This window comes from Dromaius novaehollandiae, chromosome 33 (assembly GCF_036370855.1).
Source record: "Dromaius novaehollandiae isolate bDroNov1 chromosome 33, bDroNov1.hap1, whole genome shotgun sequence".
Taxonomy (NCBI): domain Eukaryota; kingdom Metazoa; phylum Chordata; class Aves; order Casuariiformes; family Dromaiidae; genus Dromaius; species Dromaius novaehollandiae.
In genome coordinates this window covers 329,368-347,254 of record NC_088127.1, presented here as the reverse complement: position 1 = coordinate 347,254, position 17,887 = coordinate 329,368, and the positions used below count along the sequence as shown (strand labels likewise).

The 17,887-nt window shown below is 49.5% G+C and overlaps 1 protein-coding gene across 20 annotated transcripts in view; it reads left to right on the top strand.

The window, feature by feature from the left end:
* The first annotated feature begins 651 nt into the window (after positions 1-651).
* Positions 652-17,887, top strand: part of BRD4 (bromodomain containing 4) — a 71,072-nt gene continuing 53,836 nt past the window's right edge. For 7 of the 20 annotated variants that reach the window (XR_010385425.1, XR_010385424.1, XM_064499227.1 and 4 more), the window contains exon 1: positions 13,179-13,230. Coding sequence is in view for 5 of the 20 variants with exons in the window: in XM_064499227.1 (XP_064355297.1) it covers positions 13,194-13,230 (37 nt within the window). In the remaining 15 variants the exon portion in view is untranslated. Of the gene's footprint in view, positions 722-772; positions 952-1,779; positions 1,909-13,178; positions 13,231-17,887 lie in introns of those variants that run through there. The other 13 variants (XM_064499240.1, XM_064499238.1, XM_064499231.1 and 10 more) reach the window with 6 other exon arrangements.

Sequence of the window (17,887 nt, the reverse complement as noted above, 5' to 3'; positions counted from 1 at the left end):
CCCCCCCCCCGTGCATTGCACCTCCGGTTCAGCCCTCCCCGTGCATTGCACCCCAGGTGCAACCCCGGTGCAACCCCGGTGCAACCTCCCCGTGCATCGCACCTCCGGTGCAAAGCCCCCCCCGTGCATTGCACCCCGGGACCCCCGGTGCAACCCCCCCGCCGTGCATTGCACCTCCGGTTCAGCCCTCCCCGTGCATTGCACCCCAGGTGCAACCCCGGTGCAACCTCCCCGTGCATCGCACCTCCGGTGCAACCCCCCCCCCATGCATTGCACCCCGGGACCCCCGGTGCAACCCCCCCCACCGTGCATTGCACCCCAGGACCCCCGGTGCAACCCCCCCGCCGTGCATTGCACCTCCGGTTCAGCCCTCCCCGTGCATTGCACCCCAGGTGCAACCCCGGTGCAACCTCCCCGTGCATCGCACCTCCAGTGCAACCCCCCGCCCCGTGCATTGCACCCCGGGACACCCGGTGCAACCCCCCCCGCCGTGCATTGCACCCCGGGACCCCCGGTGCAACCCCCTCCCCCCCCCGGTGCAGCCCCCTCGGCGCCGCGCTCCCCGCGACGGCAGCGGCAGCAGCAGCAGAGCGTGCGGCCCCGCCCTGCCCGTGACGTCACGGCGCGGCCGGGCGCGCGCGGGCGGAGCCGGCGCGAGGCGCGGCGGTTGGCGGCGGGGGCGGGGCGCGCTACGCCGTGACGCCAGGCGCAGCGCGGTGAGGTCAGTGCGGCGCCGCTGTCGGATCCGCTGTCCCTCGGTGTCTATCTCCCCCCCCTCCCCCCCCCCGCCCGCCGAGGCCTCCCGGCCCGCGCCCGCCTTCCCCCCCACCCCCCTCACCGAGCGGCGGAGGAGGCGCCTCCCCCCTCCGGGCCCCGCGGGACCCGGCGCCGGCGGGAGGGCGGCTCGCAGGGCCCGGCCCGGCCCCCTCCCCGCTGCCGCCGCCGCCTCAGGTAAGGGCCAGGCCGCGCGCGAGGGGAGCGGCTGCCCGCAGCGGGGGGCGCGGCCGAGGGGCGGCGGGGGGGGGTCGGTATTCACCATCCTCCCTTACGTCGCCCTGCCAGCGTAACCCGCATTGCGTAATGCGGCCGCTGCGTCAGGGAGCCTACGCAATCTGCGGCGGGGCGCCCGGCGGAGCCTGAGGCCTGCTGCGCAAACGGCGTAAGCGGGAGGCGGGGGGACCCGAGGAGGGCGCGAGTGGATGCGGGGGACGCGGCCCTTGCGCTATGTGCGTAGCGGGACGGGCCCCTCAAGGCCGTGGCTGCGTCGCCGGCGTAGCGCTGGTCACGCGCCGGCTGCGTAGGCCGGCGAGCTGCGCAGCGCCGGGCCGGAGGGGGGGGGGGGGGGGTCGGCTTTCTCTGCGCGGCGTACGCATTTTGCGCAATCGGCGCCCGGCGGAGGGTGGCCTCGGTGGGGCCGGCGGGCTGTGGGTGCGCGCCGTGCGGGGCCCGGGGCGCTCTCCGGCTCGGCTCGTACGCTGTGGGCGAGAGTGTGTGTGCGTGCGCGGAGCGGTGCGTGTGTGGGGAGCGCCCTCCCCGGCCGTCCCCTCCCTGCGCTCGCTAGGGTACGCCACTTGCGTAAGGTCAGCTTCCCCCGCGCGCAGCGCTGCGGCTTTTGCGTAAGGCGGCGGACGGGAAGGGCGGTGGGGGCGCGCCGTTGGCGTAACGGCGCGCGGCGGCTCCGCTGCGGCCGCGCCGCTGGCGTAACGCAGCGGCCGGGGGCGGGGGCGCTGGGCTGCGCTGCCGGCGCTACGCTGTTGGCGGGCCGGTACGCAGAGTGCGGGAGCGGGCCCTGGGGCGGGGCGGGGCGGGCGGAGCTGAGGGCACTTCCTGCCGCCGCCATTTTGTCATCGAACAGGAGGAGGAAGCGGCGGCTCCTGTGCGGCGGCGGCGGCGCGGCGCGGCCCCGCGGTGAGTGGAGCGGCCTCGGCTTCGCCCCCTCCGCCGGGCTCGGCGTCCCCGAGGCCCCTCGCTTCCCTTCCCGGCTCGTCTCTCCGCGGCCGCCGCGCGGGGAGCCCCGCTGGCCCCGGCGGGCCGGGCCGGGGTGAAGTGGCTCCCGCTGCGCCGTTAGGCCCGGAGCCGCCCGCCCCCGCCCTGGGCCTGCAGCCGGCCGCGGGGCCCCGCTGTGGACACACGGCCCCGGCGGCCCTTCGGCTGGGCCGGGCCCGGCCAGAAGCGCTCGGTTCAGTCCGGTTGGGCCCGGCCCGGCCCGCGGGGGAGGCGGCCTGGGCCGGGCGCGCTGCTCGCCTGCGCCCGGGGCTCTGCCGTCCTTGGGGGCGGCGGCGCCCTTCTCGGCGGCGACTTCGGGAGCAGCCCGGAGTTACCGGGGCCTCTTCCACAACCGCCTCCGTGCTGCGTGCCGAGAAACGGGCATTTTAGCGCGCCTTCCCGCCGCCTGTGAAGTACCTCGTCGTTTCCCTCTCGGCCGTTTGGCTCCACGATGAAATTGTCCACCCGCCTGGCTTCTGCTCTTCTCAGCTCCCGCGGCTAGTGTGTGTTCTTTAGTGTTCCCGAGTTAATCTTTCGGGTTTGTTTCGGATCGTTTTCGGGTTTGTAGAACTTGTTTGCAAAGTCTGTGCGGGAGTAGGGCTGCTCCTAGAAGAGCTTTGGGAAAAGGAAACTGCTGGGAGTCCGCTGCCCTCCCCCACTTTGGCAGTCTGTTTTGGGGGGAAAGAGAAATCTCTATCCTGTTAGAAAGGAAAACCAGCGTTTACCGTAGAGTGAGTAATTTTTCCGTGGGATTTTGCCATCGAAGGATTGTTACAGACACCAGAGAACCGAGAGCCGTGTTTACGCTATCGAGACGTTGATTAAAACGGACGTTGAGTTCTCACGGTTGCTGTGGCTGTTCGCTGCAGCAATTTGGTTACATTAGCTCTTTGTATGAAAGAGAGGACTGTTCCTACTCGCCTTAAACGCGTGTTGACAATGTGAGCTACAATTTTACATGGCTAGTTAACAGCAGAAAAGAACAGTCTGTTATAAAGTTGGATTGCTCTGTTTATGACGAGCACATCCTTATTGCTCCAACTTCTTGCATGTTATTTTCTTCAAATTTTTTTTTTTCTGCAAGTGTCTTTCGAACTAGCTACAAGCAATTGTAGCTAAGCAACTGTAAAAGCTTCCTGTAAACCTGGTATTTGACTGAGGTTGTGTTTAGCAGAAGCTTTCTGAAGAAAACTCTTTAAAGTTCTGGTGCTGTTTAAATATTTACTGCACGCTTTATAAAACAGATTATGGCATGGCTTAACAAAATCTAGGGGTTTTGCTCTACTGTTGCTCATAGGGCTTTTTTTTTGTCCGAGATGTATATTACAATGGGATGTAAAGAATTAAGCTGACAAATGCATAGTTAGTAACAAATGTTTATCACCTCGTAGCTTTACCAGTCAGCAAAGACTGAGGCTGATCGCCAGTAGTGGTGTAAGATGCCTCTGTTACAGGGCTGCTGTTTTAAAAACTCTGATTATTGGCTTATATTACTGTTGTTCATATCATCTGCATAGTCCTTCAAAGTATCAGAGTAGTTGGAACGACTTAAAATGCTTGTGGTAGTTTTACAGAGACTGGGTCTTATATTTATGGTGTGCTGACTTCAGATTAAAACTTGTTTTTAGCACTTTATTTATACTCCTCACTGTAACTCTTGGGTAGTTATCTTGCCTGAATCTAGCTAAACTGCTTTAGGCAAATAAAATACAGAAAATTAAATTTCCTTCCAGTGCTTAAAGGCAGCTATAACTTTATGGGCATACCTAATTCCTGCTCAATAAAATTACTACTAATGTAAGTGTTTGCAGAGATTAATGTAAATTAAATTTACGTTGGTATGAGTTTCTAGTGTTAAACTTAGTGCAGTGTGAATTAAAAGTCACCCTAAAGCCATTTTCTGTTTTAAACCGAGGGCCCTTTAATGTTTTGAAGCATTAGGAAAAGAAACCTAGGAATCCTCCACACCTCTCAGTTGATTAACTGCGCTCAGCGATAGCAACTGTAAATAACTGTCCCACACTGCGAAAGCACCAGTGTGAGCCTGGCTGTTCCCACACAGCTTCTAATCTTTGCACCTTGGCAAAAGATGGGATTACTCATTTTAAAAGTAGTAAAGCACATAACATGAAACAGGTGAAACATGACTTTCCTGATTTTTTTTTTCCCTTTCCCTGACTGCATTAATTACTGAAGATTGCTACAGCTGAATAACTGTTGCTGTTACATTATCTGATGATACTCTGGTGAATGTGACTTAAATGGAGGTGACCAACTGTTAGCTAAATTACTCTTGGCAGAAAACCCATCTTTAGCATAAATCCCATCCACGTTTTGGAGAGGAAACGTGGATTCTGCTTTGATTGGAAACCAGCATAAGTAGGAATCGATCTTATTCGAGCAAACGATCTTATTCTAGCAAATGACATGACGGTCTCTACAATGCTTTTGTTGCCTAATTACTTCTTGGTGAGTTATTTTCAGTCTGCCACACTTGAGCAGCTTCAATTGAAGTGTACTCCTCTGTACACAATCAAATGGCCTTGCTACGCTTTCTTGATATTTGGAACACATTTCTCAGAGTAAACTTTTGGTCTGGTAATTATCTGCTGGCAAGCGGTATTTGGAGAAAATTCAAGAATGTCAGCCGTTTGCTTGCAGGAAGATATTCCACCTTGCTCTCGGAGAAATAAATGCACGCCTGTCTCTCCATTAAGAAGATATTGAGTGTCCGGCTGCGGAAGAATTGCATGCAATTCTGCAACTAAATCTGTGGGTGGATCCCTGCGTTGCACGAAACCCCAGTGGAATCCGTGGGATTTGACTCCTGAGATTGCGTCGTGTGTCATATCTGCAATCCCCATCCCGTAACACTGGATGTAAGGGCGGACGTGAAGAACAGAACAGCCGTCGCGTTATTTCGCTGTCATCTTTTGTCACTGTCATATCCACGAATACATTTGGGTGGCTGCTAGTTTCAATGCCCTAGTGTAATAGTGTTTTCTTTAGTAGTTATTGCTAAACCGGCAGGTTCTTTGCGGACGTTGCATCCCTAAATATACAAAGGGCTTGGAAGTAAAAAGACATCTTGTTTTAGGAAATAGCGATTGGATCACAGTAATCTGAACGCGCCTGCTTGCGATGTTCCTATGGAGTATAATTCCTGCAGAAAGGCGGCTGTTTTTCTTGTGGTTCTGCCGTTCCTCATGGCCTTAAAGGTAAAAATGGGTGATTTGGCATCTTAAGTAAATTTATTCTGCTTTAACTCCTCTTTTGTACGCTGCACCAAGATCTCAGAAATAGCGTCTAAGAAGGAGGGCAACCTAAGCTGGAGGTAGACCAGAAACTGGTGAATAAGGATGTTAACACACATACAGGGAGGCATGAAGTGGAAGAAAACAAGCTATGAGGGCTGTTAGTGGTGTTTTTGTCTCATCTCCCGGGCTTTGCTGGAAGGCATAGCTCTTCGCTCGCCTTAAACCTGACTTTTGTCCAAGGATGAATTGTATCTTGGCATTCAGCTTGGACCAAAGCGGTAAAGCGCACGGCGCGTAAGCAAGCGGAAGAAAACATTTGTGTTCTTGTGCCCCATCTTGCTGGAGGAAACTTTGAGTCCGGGGAGTTTGAATCTGGTTATTTAGCTTCCTAGTAAGAGGAGGAGAAGGAAGCATCTGTTGCTCTGCTTGTAAGCAGATGAGATGGTAGGTTTTGCGGGGGGAATTGAATAATAGATATATTAAAACTCTGTGATGTCGAAATAGGAAAAGCTGTGGAGAAATACTGGCAGTGGTGCTTGCGTCGCTGCTGGAGCAGCGAGGGAATCCCGAGCGCGGGGCGCTTGCGTGCGAGTTGCGTGGCTAGACCTTTGCAGCGCTTTCCAGGATTTCACCGGAGGGGTGAGTATCCTACTGCCTCCGATCTGTTTGAAGCCTTTTGTTTTGGCTGTTTAAAGAAGTATGTTGAAATAAGATTAGCGAGTAACTTGTCTTGACTGGGATTAAGACCTGGTTGTGTAGCAGTGATAAAGGAGGAGTGGGCTTGTTTTAATGCTCTCAGGACCGAGGTACAGATAATTCGCAGTGAGAGAAAGATGGACTTGGGTTCTGCTGTAACCACACAGGGGTTCGTCTGCGCCGTATGGAATCAGATATTTGGAAGTGTGAAGGTTTCGCTGTCATCCACAGCAAAGTGGGCAAGTTCTTTCTGTAACTTGTTGTTTAAGTGGGTCCAAATGGCTTGATATTTGTTAAATGACTGTTCAGAGAGATGAAGGCTTTGGAGAGCGCCTTGTTTCTAAAAAGGCAAGGCAAATCTCCAAACTGAAGGTGTTCTTTGGCATACAGTTTTCATGAGAAGATACTGAAAGGTCATTTTGGGTCAGAGATTGTGCTAAATATCAGTGAAAAAAGGTGTCTTGCTAGCTGTAGGGATGCAAACATATGAAATAGCTAGCAATAAGAGTACGAAATATCGATCGTCCAGTCAAGACCTTGCTAGAGAGGGCAGAAAAATGCAAAACCTGTTTTGATTCTTGCATCTGTTTCATCTCTGTCTTGTGCGACTTGAGGTTTCTTTTTATATGCTGAATTTGTCCTGCAGTAACTTGTTTGTGCTAGGCAGTGACTGCTTAATTTGGAGGTGGAGGAAAGCGAAGACTGGTAACTTTGGTCAAATCCAAACCCTGAAGTAATTGTTTAGTCGCAAGTATTTTGGAGCTGCCAGGGTGTTTGAGTTGCTTTGTTTTGCTGCCTTTGCTCTTGAGAAACAATACTTGCCTCCATTTTTTTCTTTTCCCCTCCCTAATTCTTTTTTTAATGGAATTGAGCGGCTTCATTACCATTTCTAGTATTTTGCTGCAGGGCGGTGGGGGAATTCTGTCACTTCAGTAACCACTCGCGGCTCAGCTGCATCTGTATTCCTGTCCCCCGTGCGGGAGAAGGGTTGCTAATTATAACTTTTCGAAAAGGCTTGGAACGGTCCCGTCCTGATTGGCCGCTCTCATTCAAAGCGACTGCAGAGCCTGAAGGAGGAGCGAGATGGCACAGGTCCAGAGCAATGTAGAGCGGCGTGAAACCCGAAAACAGGAACCGCTCAGTGGCAGCGAGGACTTGGGCAAACATCCTGAAATCAGAAACTTTCTAAGCGAGGTCCCGGAAATAGGAAATTACGCTTCTCTCTCAAATCTGACAGGTTCATATTCATTTGCTGCCTTCGAAAGGAGGTTTTATTCGTCCTCCTGAGTAGAACGGGTAGCGTTTACTTGCCTTCCTGTTTGCAGATGCACCGGGGCTCGTGTGCACGCGAGGAAATCTAATCTTTCTAAGAAACGCTGGATTTAACAGGCTAAGTGGCAGTAGTTATGCTTAGGCTTATAAAATTTTGTCTCCCAAAACTCCTTTCTCTGTTTCCTTATTGAGTATTTGGCAGTTTTACCCCTCGCCCTAAAATAGATTAAGAAAAAAGGTGACTGTATGTGTTTGATACAAGTAGTAATGCCGTCCAGAGCTTGAAGCATCCTTTGACGGTTACCAAAACTGGACAGAAAGCTATTTGTGTTTGGAATGATGCAGCTGAAGTATTGGAAGATGAACTTGTGATACTAAAATGCTGCTACAGCTTTGGTCCGTAGGCCATGATAGTAAATAACTAATACTAAAAATGCTGAATAACGTAATGCTGAATAACGTAATACTGAATGACGCATGGCGTGTACCTTCATGCTTTTTTCTTGTCTGTGCTTCAGTGGCAGCTTCTCGCCGCCGTGGCGAGCGACGGCAGAATCTGCTCGCGTGGGTATTGGAGCAAGGTGACGCAGAAGCGAGCTGAGGGTACGTGGATCGATACAGTCCTTTGGCGTTTGTGCCCTGCTATTCAGAGCTGAACCCGAGTGCTGATTTTGTTCAGCTCTGAAGTTGGTGTAACGTGTTTCAAGGCAGGTGAGAGTCTTTGCAGGCTTCTGAGGTGGTTCAGGCAAGTTTCTGTAACAACAGCATCTTTCCTAAAAGGGAAAAATCTCTAGTTCAAAGAAAAAATACCCCCCCAAACCTTGCCTTGGGGACAAGGTGGTGGATATGAGCTGTCCTAGTGTCCCATGCAAAGCAAATGCTGAGTGCTGTGGTCTGCACTGAGCAGCTGCGGAGCAAAGCAGAACTTTCCTTGGGCAGGTGTATGGTCCTCAGCTGCTAGTTGTTCTCCTCCTGACCAACTTTTCCCATAATATTTTCTTACCTGACTAGCAGATAGGTTGATGGTACGCCGCAAGAAGATCCTTGCGGGCTTCCCGTATCAAATCAACCAGAACTTGAGATTTTGACAAGGTGGCCTGAACTCGAGCTTTGCAAATCGCGGGTTTCTGCCCAGATCTAAAGGTGGCAGCTGCCTTGTAGCACGTTTCAAGAGTTATCGGAAAATTTTCAGCCAGAATGAGCGATTAGCAGAGCGGCAATTAAAATAAGCCTAATTTTAGTCTGAGCGACATACATCGGTTATGTGAACTTGCCGTGTAGGCACTGTACGACTTCTGGAGGAGTTGTCGGAGCAAAGCTGTGTACGCCTGACTCTGGTCTGCTTGGGAGACTCCCTTCCCAGGTAGCTACGCATAAACTTGTGCCATAATCTTGCAGGCTCTCCTGAGCAAGGGTAGAATATTTTGTTCCTGTTTGGCTTGCTTTGTGCGTTACATCAAGTCAAAAAATAGTGACAGTGCCGTGCACTCGCAGAAATTACTCTCAGGAGAGGATTGAGCCATGTTGGGGGGAGGAAAAAAAAAGCTTTGGAAATAACAAGTGAGGATGAAGTCTGACAAACCCAAGCTGTGAGCTTTCTGCTGTTAAAAGGAGCAGTTCTGCCCTTGTGCTGGCTCTAACCGGGCAGAAAACCTACAGTATTTTGCTGGGTTAACTTTCCTAAAGTTTAGCAAGTTAATTTGGTGTGTAAAGGGGTCAGATGGGCGCGAGAGCAGTGCAGAGAAAGTGGCAGCAGAGTTTGCCTTGTGTGTGAACGGAAATTGGATTAAATTAAAACTTGAGATTGATCTGTAAATGGGAAAAGTTGACCTGTGGTAGCGAATAGTGCGCTTACATCTGAATAATGCTAAATGTATACATACGTAATTAAGCAATTATATGTTTAAACAAACTTAGGTACTTCTGCAATTAAATAGTCCTTTACAGTATCGTGTCAACTTGTTTTAATTATTGCCTGCCAGCATACCAGCCTTTAAAGTTTAATAACTGAGATACAAATGGAAAATGAGCTTGAAAACTTTAATCAGTTTCATACTTGCTAATTAAAATCATGTTTAAAACTCATTTGAACTATTCTGCATCAGTGAGGCACGCTTGGAATAATCAGCCAGCCGGGTTGCTGATGGGACTGTGATACTACTTCAAGAATAAGCCTCAAATGCGTAGTAAATGAAGAAAACTGGGCAGCGTAATGAGTAGTGAGCAAGCTTAGATACGGTCTTTTAATCTAGTGAGCTATGAAAATACTTTAAATTTGTTCTGCATTATGGACGCTGCTGTAACACAAGTATTAAATAAAAAAAAAAAAAAAAGATGGTGCTGCAAGTTATATGGGAAGCAGCTGAAATATAGCAAGACTCGAGTGCCAGGTTTTTCCTACCACCTCTGCTGCTGGGTGGAAATAACTGGAATTGTTCTGTCCGTGCTAGCTTACTAAACATGTCTCGATGTTTAACATTGCACTTCTCACCTCTCGTTTTTTTCCTGCCAGCAGAAGCTGGTTTTCAGGGAGTAGAGTTGTTTCAGGAGCGCTAACGGAAATGAGACCGCGCGGAGAAAGGACGAAGGCGCCGCGAATGCTGAGCTTGGGCTTGGAGTAGTCTGAATTGTGTCGTGAGCTGCGGTTTCTTTGGGAAGCCCTGGTCTGAAACGGAGTGGAAGTGTCCCTGTGCAAGCGTTGCTTCCTTTAATGCTTGGTGGAGTCGCGGGCACAGTTCACTTCATGGTCTGATAGACATCTACATCAGTCAAACCCTAAAAGTTCTTATTTATCTCCCTGAAACGCAAGAGGAGCTTGGGGGAATCCCGCTACCGGGAGCGGTGTCTGCCTGCCCTGTGGTAAAGCCTATCTGTCGCCAGTCACATGAACAAAAAGTGTGAACTCGCAGTAATTTCAGTCGTTACTCTATCGGACTGAAACGTTTTCTCTTGGTGTGAAATGGGAACTCCTTTCTATTGGCTGTTGATCTCGTGATTTGGGGTTGGGTGGAGGAGCTGCAACACCAAAGGTGGTTTTGCGGTCTTTTTTTAGTGTCTTGTCTTGCTCTGGGCCGTGGTTTGTTTTCTCTCGATGTGTTGTTTTCCCTGTTTTCTCAAAAGCATTTGTGCAGCTGCAGAGAGAACTATATATATATGCATGTACGTGTATGTATATTTTTTTCTAGCCAAATCATTGCTTTGTGATAGGATAAGAGGCAGAGGCTGGAGCAGGGCGGCTGAAGCGGCTTGAGCGCAGTCAGATGCGGAAGCACGGCCTTTCTTTGCACCAGCTTACAAGAAAGTCACTTTTACCTTGTTCTGGCCTTGTGCAACTTGCTGCCCTTAAAAAAAAAAAAAAAAAAAAAAAAAAGTGACAACGAAGGGGACAACCACTGTTATCGCACACAGCTACAGGTGGCAGGTGCTTCCTCATATTTTAAAGATTTTCCAGTGGACGATTACAAGTTAACTTCTAAGCGCCAGCCCCTCCTTTTTCTTGCGTGTACCTGTAAAGGCTTTTAATGTCAGGTGTGTAGGTGGAGGAGAGGCCGCGTGCTCTTCTTTTGGAGAACTAGTGGTCTCTGTGCCAGAAAAAGGCTTTGGCAGTCCAGCAGACTCTTAAAATATGCTCGTATTCGTTGCTGTTTTCCTTCCTTTCTTCCCTCATCTGCCGCCTTTCCGCTTGTTTTCTGTGGCCGTGAGCCTCTTTCTCTCACGGCTACTTATGCAGCAGTTACCGTGTGATTTTTAAGAGCAAAACTTCCTCCCGAGGAGTTAGTCTTCTGGTGGATTGCAAAGGAGTAGATTCTCGTTTCACCACCTTCGTACGCGTGCTCACTCGGGGAGTGAAGCTGTCTGGGTTCGATCTCGTTTTGACCTGCTGCTCATTCTGCTGGAACGACTCTGCCCACAGACAGATTTGCAGCGGGGCTTTCTTGAATGTGAGTTTCCCGTTTGCAGGATACTCACACACGCTCATTTTCCACTCTCGAGCGATATTTTCAATTCGCAAAAGCGACGTAAAGAATTTGAGGTGTACGTGGCTCACGGAGGCAGCGACGTTGCATTTAAAAATGCGATCAGCAAGGTTAGTACGTGTGTTCGAGTTGTTCTTGCTCGGTTTGTGTTCCATGTGCTGTTGCTCCTTTCTGGACCCTTTTGCAGAAACGTGCAGCGAAACAAGTTAAAAGATTGAGCGGGGTGAACCGAGCTACCTCCCTGAAGCACCTTAGTTCTGGAAAGTCATGAGACGTAGTTCTGAATCACCTGATAGCCTTTCTATGCAAATATGACGGGCTAAAGAGGTATTAAAGTGAGGGGAATAATCCTTAAGAAAATATCTTTGGGGCCGAAAGTTTTGCTAGGCTAAATGGCCTCGACTGAAGTGCCGTGAAACTGGCCACGGGGACTTAAGCCAGGCCTTAGTTTTAGTGCAAATCGGGTTAAGAGTCACGGTGCAAAGTCCCTTTTACTCTGCCCCCCGCTCCATTTCATTGTGGTCTGGCGCAGGGCTGGAGGAATGGGAAATCGGGCTGAGAGCTGCTTTGAGTCATCTTTAATTTGTATATACATGTCAGTAGTCTGTTTAGAAGATATTTGGAATAATTCTGTCTTGGGCTGTCTGAGTGCTTGCTAAAAACCAGCATCAAATAACCGCTGCAAGACTGTCCTCTTAGCCCCAGCCTCCCTGAACTCAGCGCACCCCTTTTTTTTGCAAATGAGCTGTAAACGTTCATCATTCCTCTCTTGCGTATGTGCCGCTGTTTATTTTGGAAGAGCATAATTTGGAGGAGTTCTTGCTGGCAGGTCTCGATTGCAGCTGACTGCAGGCAAGTCAGTGTTGCAGTTGTGGCAGATGCATAAAACACCAAAAACGATTACTTGTCACGGTTCCTTTTTCTTACTGCGCTAGGTGCTAAGTTACAGTTCGGTCAAGGACGCGTGCGGTGACAAGAAATCTCTTCGGTTGCCCTGTGGCTGCTCTGGAAATCATCTGCGAGTCTCATTTTTCTGGTTGTCCGATGGACCCAGGGGAAAGGTAGCGACAGAGGCAGAGTAATCCCGGGTTCTCCGTGTTTCCGTAAAGCCGAACCTGCGGAGCGTTATGATGAAATACGCGGCAATATTGCTGGCTTCGAAAACACCTGAGCTACAGCACTTAATCAGCAGCGCGGTGGCCCGTATCGGAGTTATCTTAGCACTATTACTTAATACAAGGCTGCAGAGTTGCTCGCTCTTTATAAAAGCTTCTCTGCCTCCTTGCTGGGCTGCTGACAAAGTTTGTATCGCTCTCACAGGCGTCGCGCTCAGTACCTAAGGCCTCGGTTTCTGGAAGAACGACGATTTTTGGCTCTCGTTTTCAAGTTCCTGCTGCGGGATTGCTGACTAGAATTGAAAACGACCACATTTAAAATCGACCCGTGCACGGAGGTCTCTTTGTTCCTCTCGTTTGAAAGTCGTCTTTGTTTCCGTCAAACTCGGTCGTGCGGCCGAGCCCTGAGAAGCGTGGTAACCAGTTCCTCATATTTTGAAGGTGGCATCATCTCTCTGTAGTAGCAATCTGCGACAAGCGCCTGAAAGAGCCTCTGAATCCCCAGTGTATTTCTTGTGTTCAGCTGGTGAAATTTAAAACAATTTGTGCCTCAAAGGAGTAAGAACTCGTCCTGGTACCTTCACATTTCATTTTTGTTTGTGTGGAGTGCGGTCTGTTAGGGATTAAGGTCTCTGCGCTAGAACCAAGTCTTACGTTTTACCTTCCAAGTGAGTTAAATTAGGAGTCCAGTCCAGAGGACCCAGGCCCAGTTTTGGAGGGAGCGAGGATCTGCTCTGCTTAGGAGGACTTGATGGGCCGGAAAGACTGTGTTCTGCTGAGCGGGTGCTGATTTTCCACTTAGAGCAGCGTCAATAAGCAGAAACCAAACGAAATCTGTTTAAATCACTTGGGTCACAGTCCTGTTTGACCTAATCCTTCGATCAGTCCTGATGTTCTGGCTCTTTCTGCTGTTTTCCTGGTGTTCAGGTATGAAAACGTTTTTCCTTTTTCTAAGGTTGGGGTTGTTCATGTAGGTGGACACGCACAATCTGGCTATCAGCTGGATTTGAACCTGAAACCGCGTGCCTTTCCTCGGTTACAGCAAAACAGAGCTGTTCTGCGTATAGCACGCTCCGTACTGCCTCCTTTCCCCTCCGAAGGAGAGGAGAAAATAGAGCTGTTGATGTTTGCTTCGTTGAGCTTCGGCAGAAGGTGCGTATTTATCTCGCCCAAGCCAACGCTGAGGCCGAGGTGCGAGAGAGAGGCGCTTTGTGCGCACACAGGCATTGTCAGCGCAGATTACCATCTCTGGCTGTTGTTCGCGTTTCCTGTTACAAAGCGTTCGATTTCGGTGCCAGTAGCTATGCCCTGCTTGCAAGAACTCGGGCAGCAAAACCCTCCATCTGTCTCCTCGGCTAACGGCGGCGGGAGGGTGGTTGTGGAAAGACGGACCACGAACCCTTTGTACGCGATGGCGAATTTGTTCCCGATTTATTGGTGGTGCAAGCAGCCAGGCTGTATCTTTATAATGTCGTTAAGTGTGGGCAAAGTTAGTATTTGCAGTCCAGAGTTTATGAATATAATGCCAAACCGAACGGGGATAGGGAGGGATTAGAGTGCAGATCGCTAGTCCAAAGGTTACCTGGGCTGTTTGTGGCTTGTTTCTTTTTGAATTTGTGTGCAGGTTTCTGGCGTGGTGCTTCCCCCTCGAGAATGCCTGCCTGTAAAATCTGATCGTTTGGCCTAGGTGCGCTTAATACTACATGTAGTGTTTGTGTGTAGCGCAGACAGCTCATGAATTCTGTATTTAAAAAATCAACACAAAGTATTGCCTGGTGATCTTCCCCGCTAGCTAAACGTGAGCGGTGCTTGTGATCCACTGACACGGTCACAGAAACAGCCCCAAGGTTTTGCGTTGCAGCTGCTGCTTCCCGGCTCCAGGATCCCGAGAGCGATCCTTTGCTGCCTCTCCAGATCCAAACGCAGTTATATCGACGTCGCGTTGGGTGTTGTGTGTGGTTCATCTGTGCCCCCAGGAACGCAGGGGAAGAGCACAGAGCAAAGATGGTATTGCTGGGTGGGTACATAAGACAAAATTTAACTCTCCCTCCTTTTTTTTTAATTTGCAAAGTGATGCTTTCTGCTTTTTGAATGCCTCTGCTGCCCAAGGAGTCGTTCGTAGCCAAATATGGGTGGGGAAAGGAGGAGAGAAGCAGATTTGGTGTGAAAAAGAGTAAGATCCATTGTTGAATTCTGTTTAGTTACTAACAAAACTGAAAAGCTGAATTTCTAAGCCAGGACAGCTGTGCCTCTATCAAGCACAAATAAGATCTTTGGTGGAGGAAAGGTGGTTAAAAGCTTGTTACCGCTTGTGCTTGCTTGCATTTAAGACTAGGCACTGTCCTGGAAAGAAAGATTCCCTGTAAACTGTATCCCATTAAAATAACGTTGCAGCTTATTCCTGGTGTTCATTTGGAGACGCGTATTTACAAATGCCGCTGACCCTGTGCGTGTTGACAGATGTTTGTTTGCAGAACTTCAGACGATTGCCATTCTAGCCAGGGGAAAATTCCAACCGCTTGCAGGGGCCGAGAGCCGAAAGGTGAATTTTCAGCGCTTTCTCCTTCGGTGATGCCTCTTTTCTTCCATGCCACAAGCAGCAGCGGAGCGGTCAGAGAGCCTCACGTGTCGTTCTTGGTCTCACTTTTAACCTGGGCCCTTCAGAGGGTGGTTTTTAGGTACTGACCTTTCAGGAGTTAAATAAATTGGCCTGTGGGGGTGTGTGTTTCTCATCAGTGACTATAAAGGGAGCTGAGGGCGTTAGGTCAGGCTTAGGCATCTCAAAATCCTCCCTGAGAGTTGGGCAGGACCGACAGCAAGCAGCTCCCGAGCACGCGGTACTCCGATTCCCAGTTGCTGTCTTTGAGAGCCTGCTCGCACCAGTATTTCCCATTTTATGATGGTTGGTTTAGCCCTTTTTTGCAAATCTGCTGGTTTAATGTGATACAGGTTATGTGGAGGAGTTTGGGGATATCTTATTTTCTGCAGCTGTGCAAAAACACAAAGGTGAGTAAATAGTTGTTGTGAAAGCAGGTCTTCACTGTAACATAGATACTACTCTTATTGGGCGTAGGATGACTTCTAGGTTTAATGCATCTTAGATGTGAGCTCACCAGCCTTGTTTTCTGAGTCTGTAGTCTTAGCAGCTCGCTTTCTAACTCATTTACTGTCCCGCTGGTCTTGCTTTTTGTCGTTAGGATAAACTTAGCCACCTAAGCAGGCTGCATTTTTCACGCTTTGAAAATGTTTTCGTTTTGCCTTCACGTTTGGTCTGCTTTTTTTGCATATTTTTTGGTCTGACCTTGGGTTGTCTGTTTTACCTCTCTGTCCAGTTAGGTTTCCCTGGGCGGTGCTGCTATTTGGGAGCCCGTGTACTTGCTGAGTGTTGATTGTGCAAAAAAAAAAAAAACCACGCTGAGCAGTTCTGGTCTCTATCTAAGATGTGTACTGGAAGAGAAAGGGGCTGAAAAGGAGTGCGAATCGAGCTGGAGCTGAGGGGCAAAGCATAGCATGGTTGTTCTTGGTCTGAATTAATTTTTAGAGGTCTCTTCATAACTGAGCCCTGTGATACATTGCATATGTTGATACTAATAAGCATAGTTGAGATTCGAGCTGCAAAAAGGGAAAATCTGTAGCTGAGTGTTTTATTTCCTGTTTTTATCGTAGCTTGTCCCCAGAATTATATATATTTTTAATGTTCCTGTGTGTCTGGGCTTCTGGAGGACCTGGGATTGGCACCTCAGGCCCCTTTCATTTCCAGTCGGATAGTTTTGACGCTACCACTTATTCTAATGGCTACTCTGAGTCTTGCATTGAGATGTACTCTCTTCACTGGGCAAATAATTCGCATATCTAGGCGTTCGGGGTGAAATTCTAAGTATTGCCGTGCCTAAATTCACGTGACCGTCAAGTGTCGTCTTGCACTACGTAGTGGATTAAATTTGTCCCTTGCTCAGCTAGAGCTTGGAGGCTTGGGCAAGGACACAGGCGTCTCGGAGGTGCCGTTGGCTTTCAGGGTCCCATCCGCGCAACAAAACCTCTTAAAACTAAGCTCAAGGAAGGTGGTGGCACCTCCGTGGCTTAAGAATTTCCAAAGAAACTCGAGGTAGGAATGGATGGTAGCTTGTAGTGGAGAAGGACGATTGTCAGCTTGGTCTGCTTGGACTTGTGCTTTTCAGTGTATGTGAAAATTAATCCAGCAAGAGAGGTGAATGAGGAGTTTGCAGACTTCAAAAAACAGAGAAGGTCCAGGGAAGCTGAAGAACTCGGCAGTGCTAAGTGACTGGCCAGTAAAGTGGCAGCTAAGCTAATACCAATAAATGCAAAATCCCTAATTCAGGATTCAGTTTTTCATGGTGCAGTGTGCTCCCACAACATAGGAGAGCAGAGATTTTTGGGGTCAGGTTATGATTTATTCTTTTTTTTGTCTGAAAAGTCCTAAGAAAGCTGGCAAGGATGGTTAGAAATATGAATGGCTCCTAAGTGAGGAAAGGGTAGTGACTTGTTTAAGGTCGAGAGAAGGCGAATAGGCAGTGACTTACTAGGGTCCTCACTTTTGAATAATAAACAGTTTGTTAAAGCTTTCTCGTAATAGAAAAATATTTTTCATACAGTTGTAGAATTCAGCCGTTTGTAGAGGTTTGTACAGGTTAAAGTCGCACTTGCGGACAACTTGGTAAGTTGTGAGAGGCAACATGTAACTTGTGGCTCAATGTCCCGGTCACTGGTGTTCTGGAGATGACATACCAGACGCACATTTAGCGTGACAGTGTCCCATCCCTTAAATCTGCCTGGTCTGTTTGGATGGCTGGAAGATCCAGCCTTGCCTAGTTTGGGCTGTGGAGGGATTTTTGTGGTTGAACCTAAAGTTTTGGCACCTGAGCTGAAACCTTGAGGATGTTTTTGGGTGTCTTCAGTGCAGTTAATGTGGGCGCGTGGCTTTAGCCATCCAACTTTGGTGATACTGAGTTGTCTGATCAAGAGGTACTTTAAGCGGGGCTTTGGCCTGTGTACAAGGTAATTCAGAACAAAACGAGGAGTTTACTTCAAGGTAAGGATTAACTGGAGTATTTCAGTGTTGGGTAATTTTGTCATCTTGGAACGCTTTGCATACCCAGAAGGACCTGTTTTTCCACACCTTGCTGGAGAAAGTTCATTGTAAAACGAGCAATTGGCGACTGAGGTGTCAAGGAAGGTGCCTGGCAGGTGAGTTTGGGTTACCTGCTGCCCTGACAGTTTTCGAAATCCTTTGGGTGATGCGTGAGGAAGGGCTCGTTGGACCGTGTTAGCTGTCTGTAGACCCAGTTCTTGGGTAACAGCTTGCTTGGGACACGCTGACCCTGAAGTCGATCACCGAGTTTTCTCTGTGGGAATGGAATCATGTTTTCCGTATTGCTTCACCTGACTTGTCTAGGCGTTAGTCGTGCCACCAGCGCTGGAACCTCTTGGCGCGTGAAGCGTCTTCCTTGTCACTCTGGATAACCGTTCCGCTTAATGTTGCCTGCTCAATTTACGTACTCTTGAGCTACTTTTTATACAGGTTTATAAAATGTGGTGGTTTCCTACTCAAAAGTCCCGCACGAGT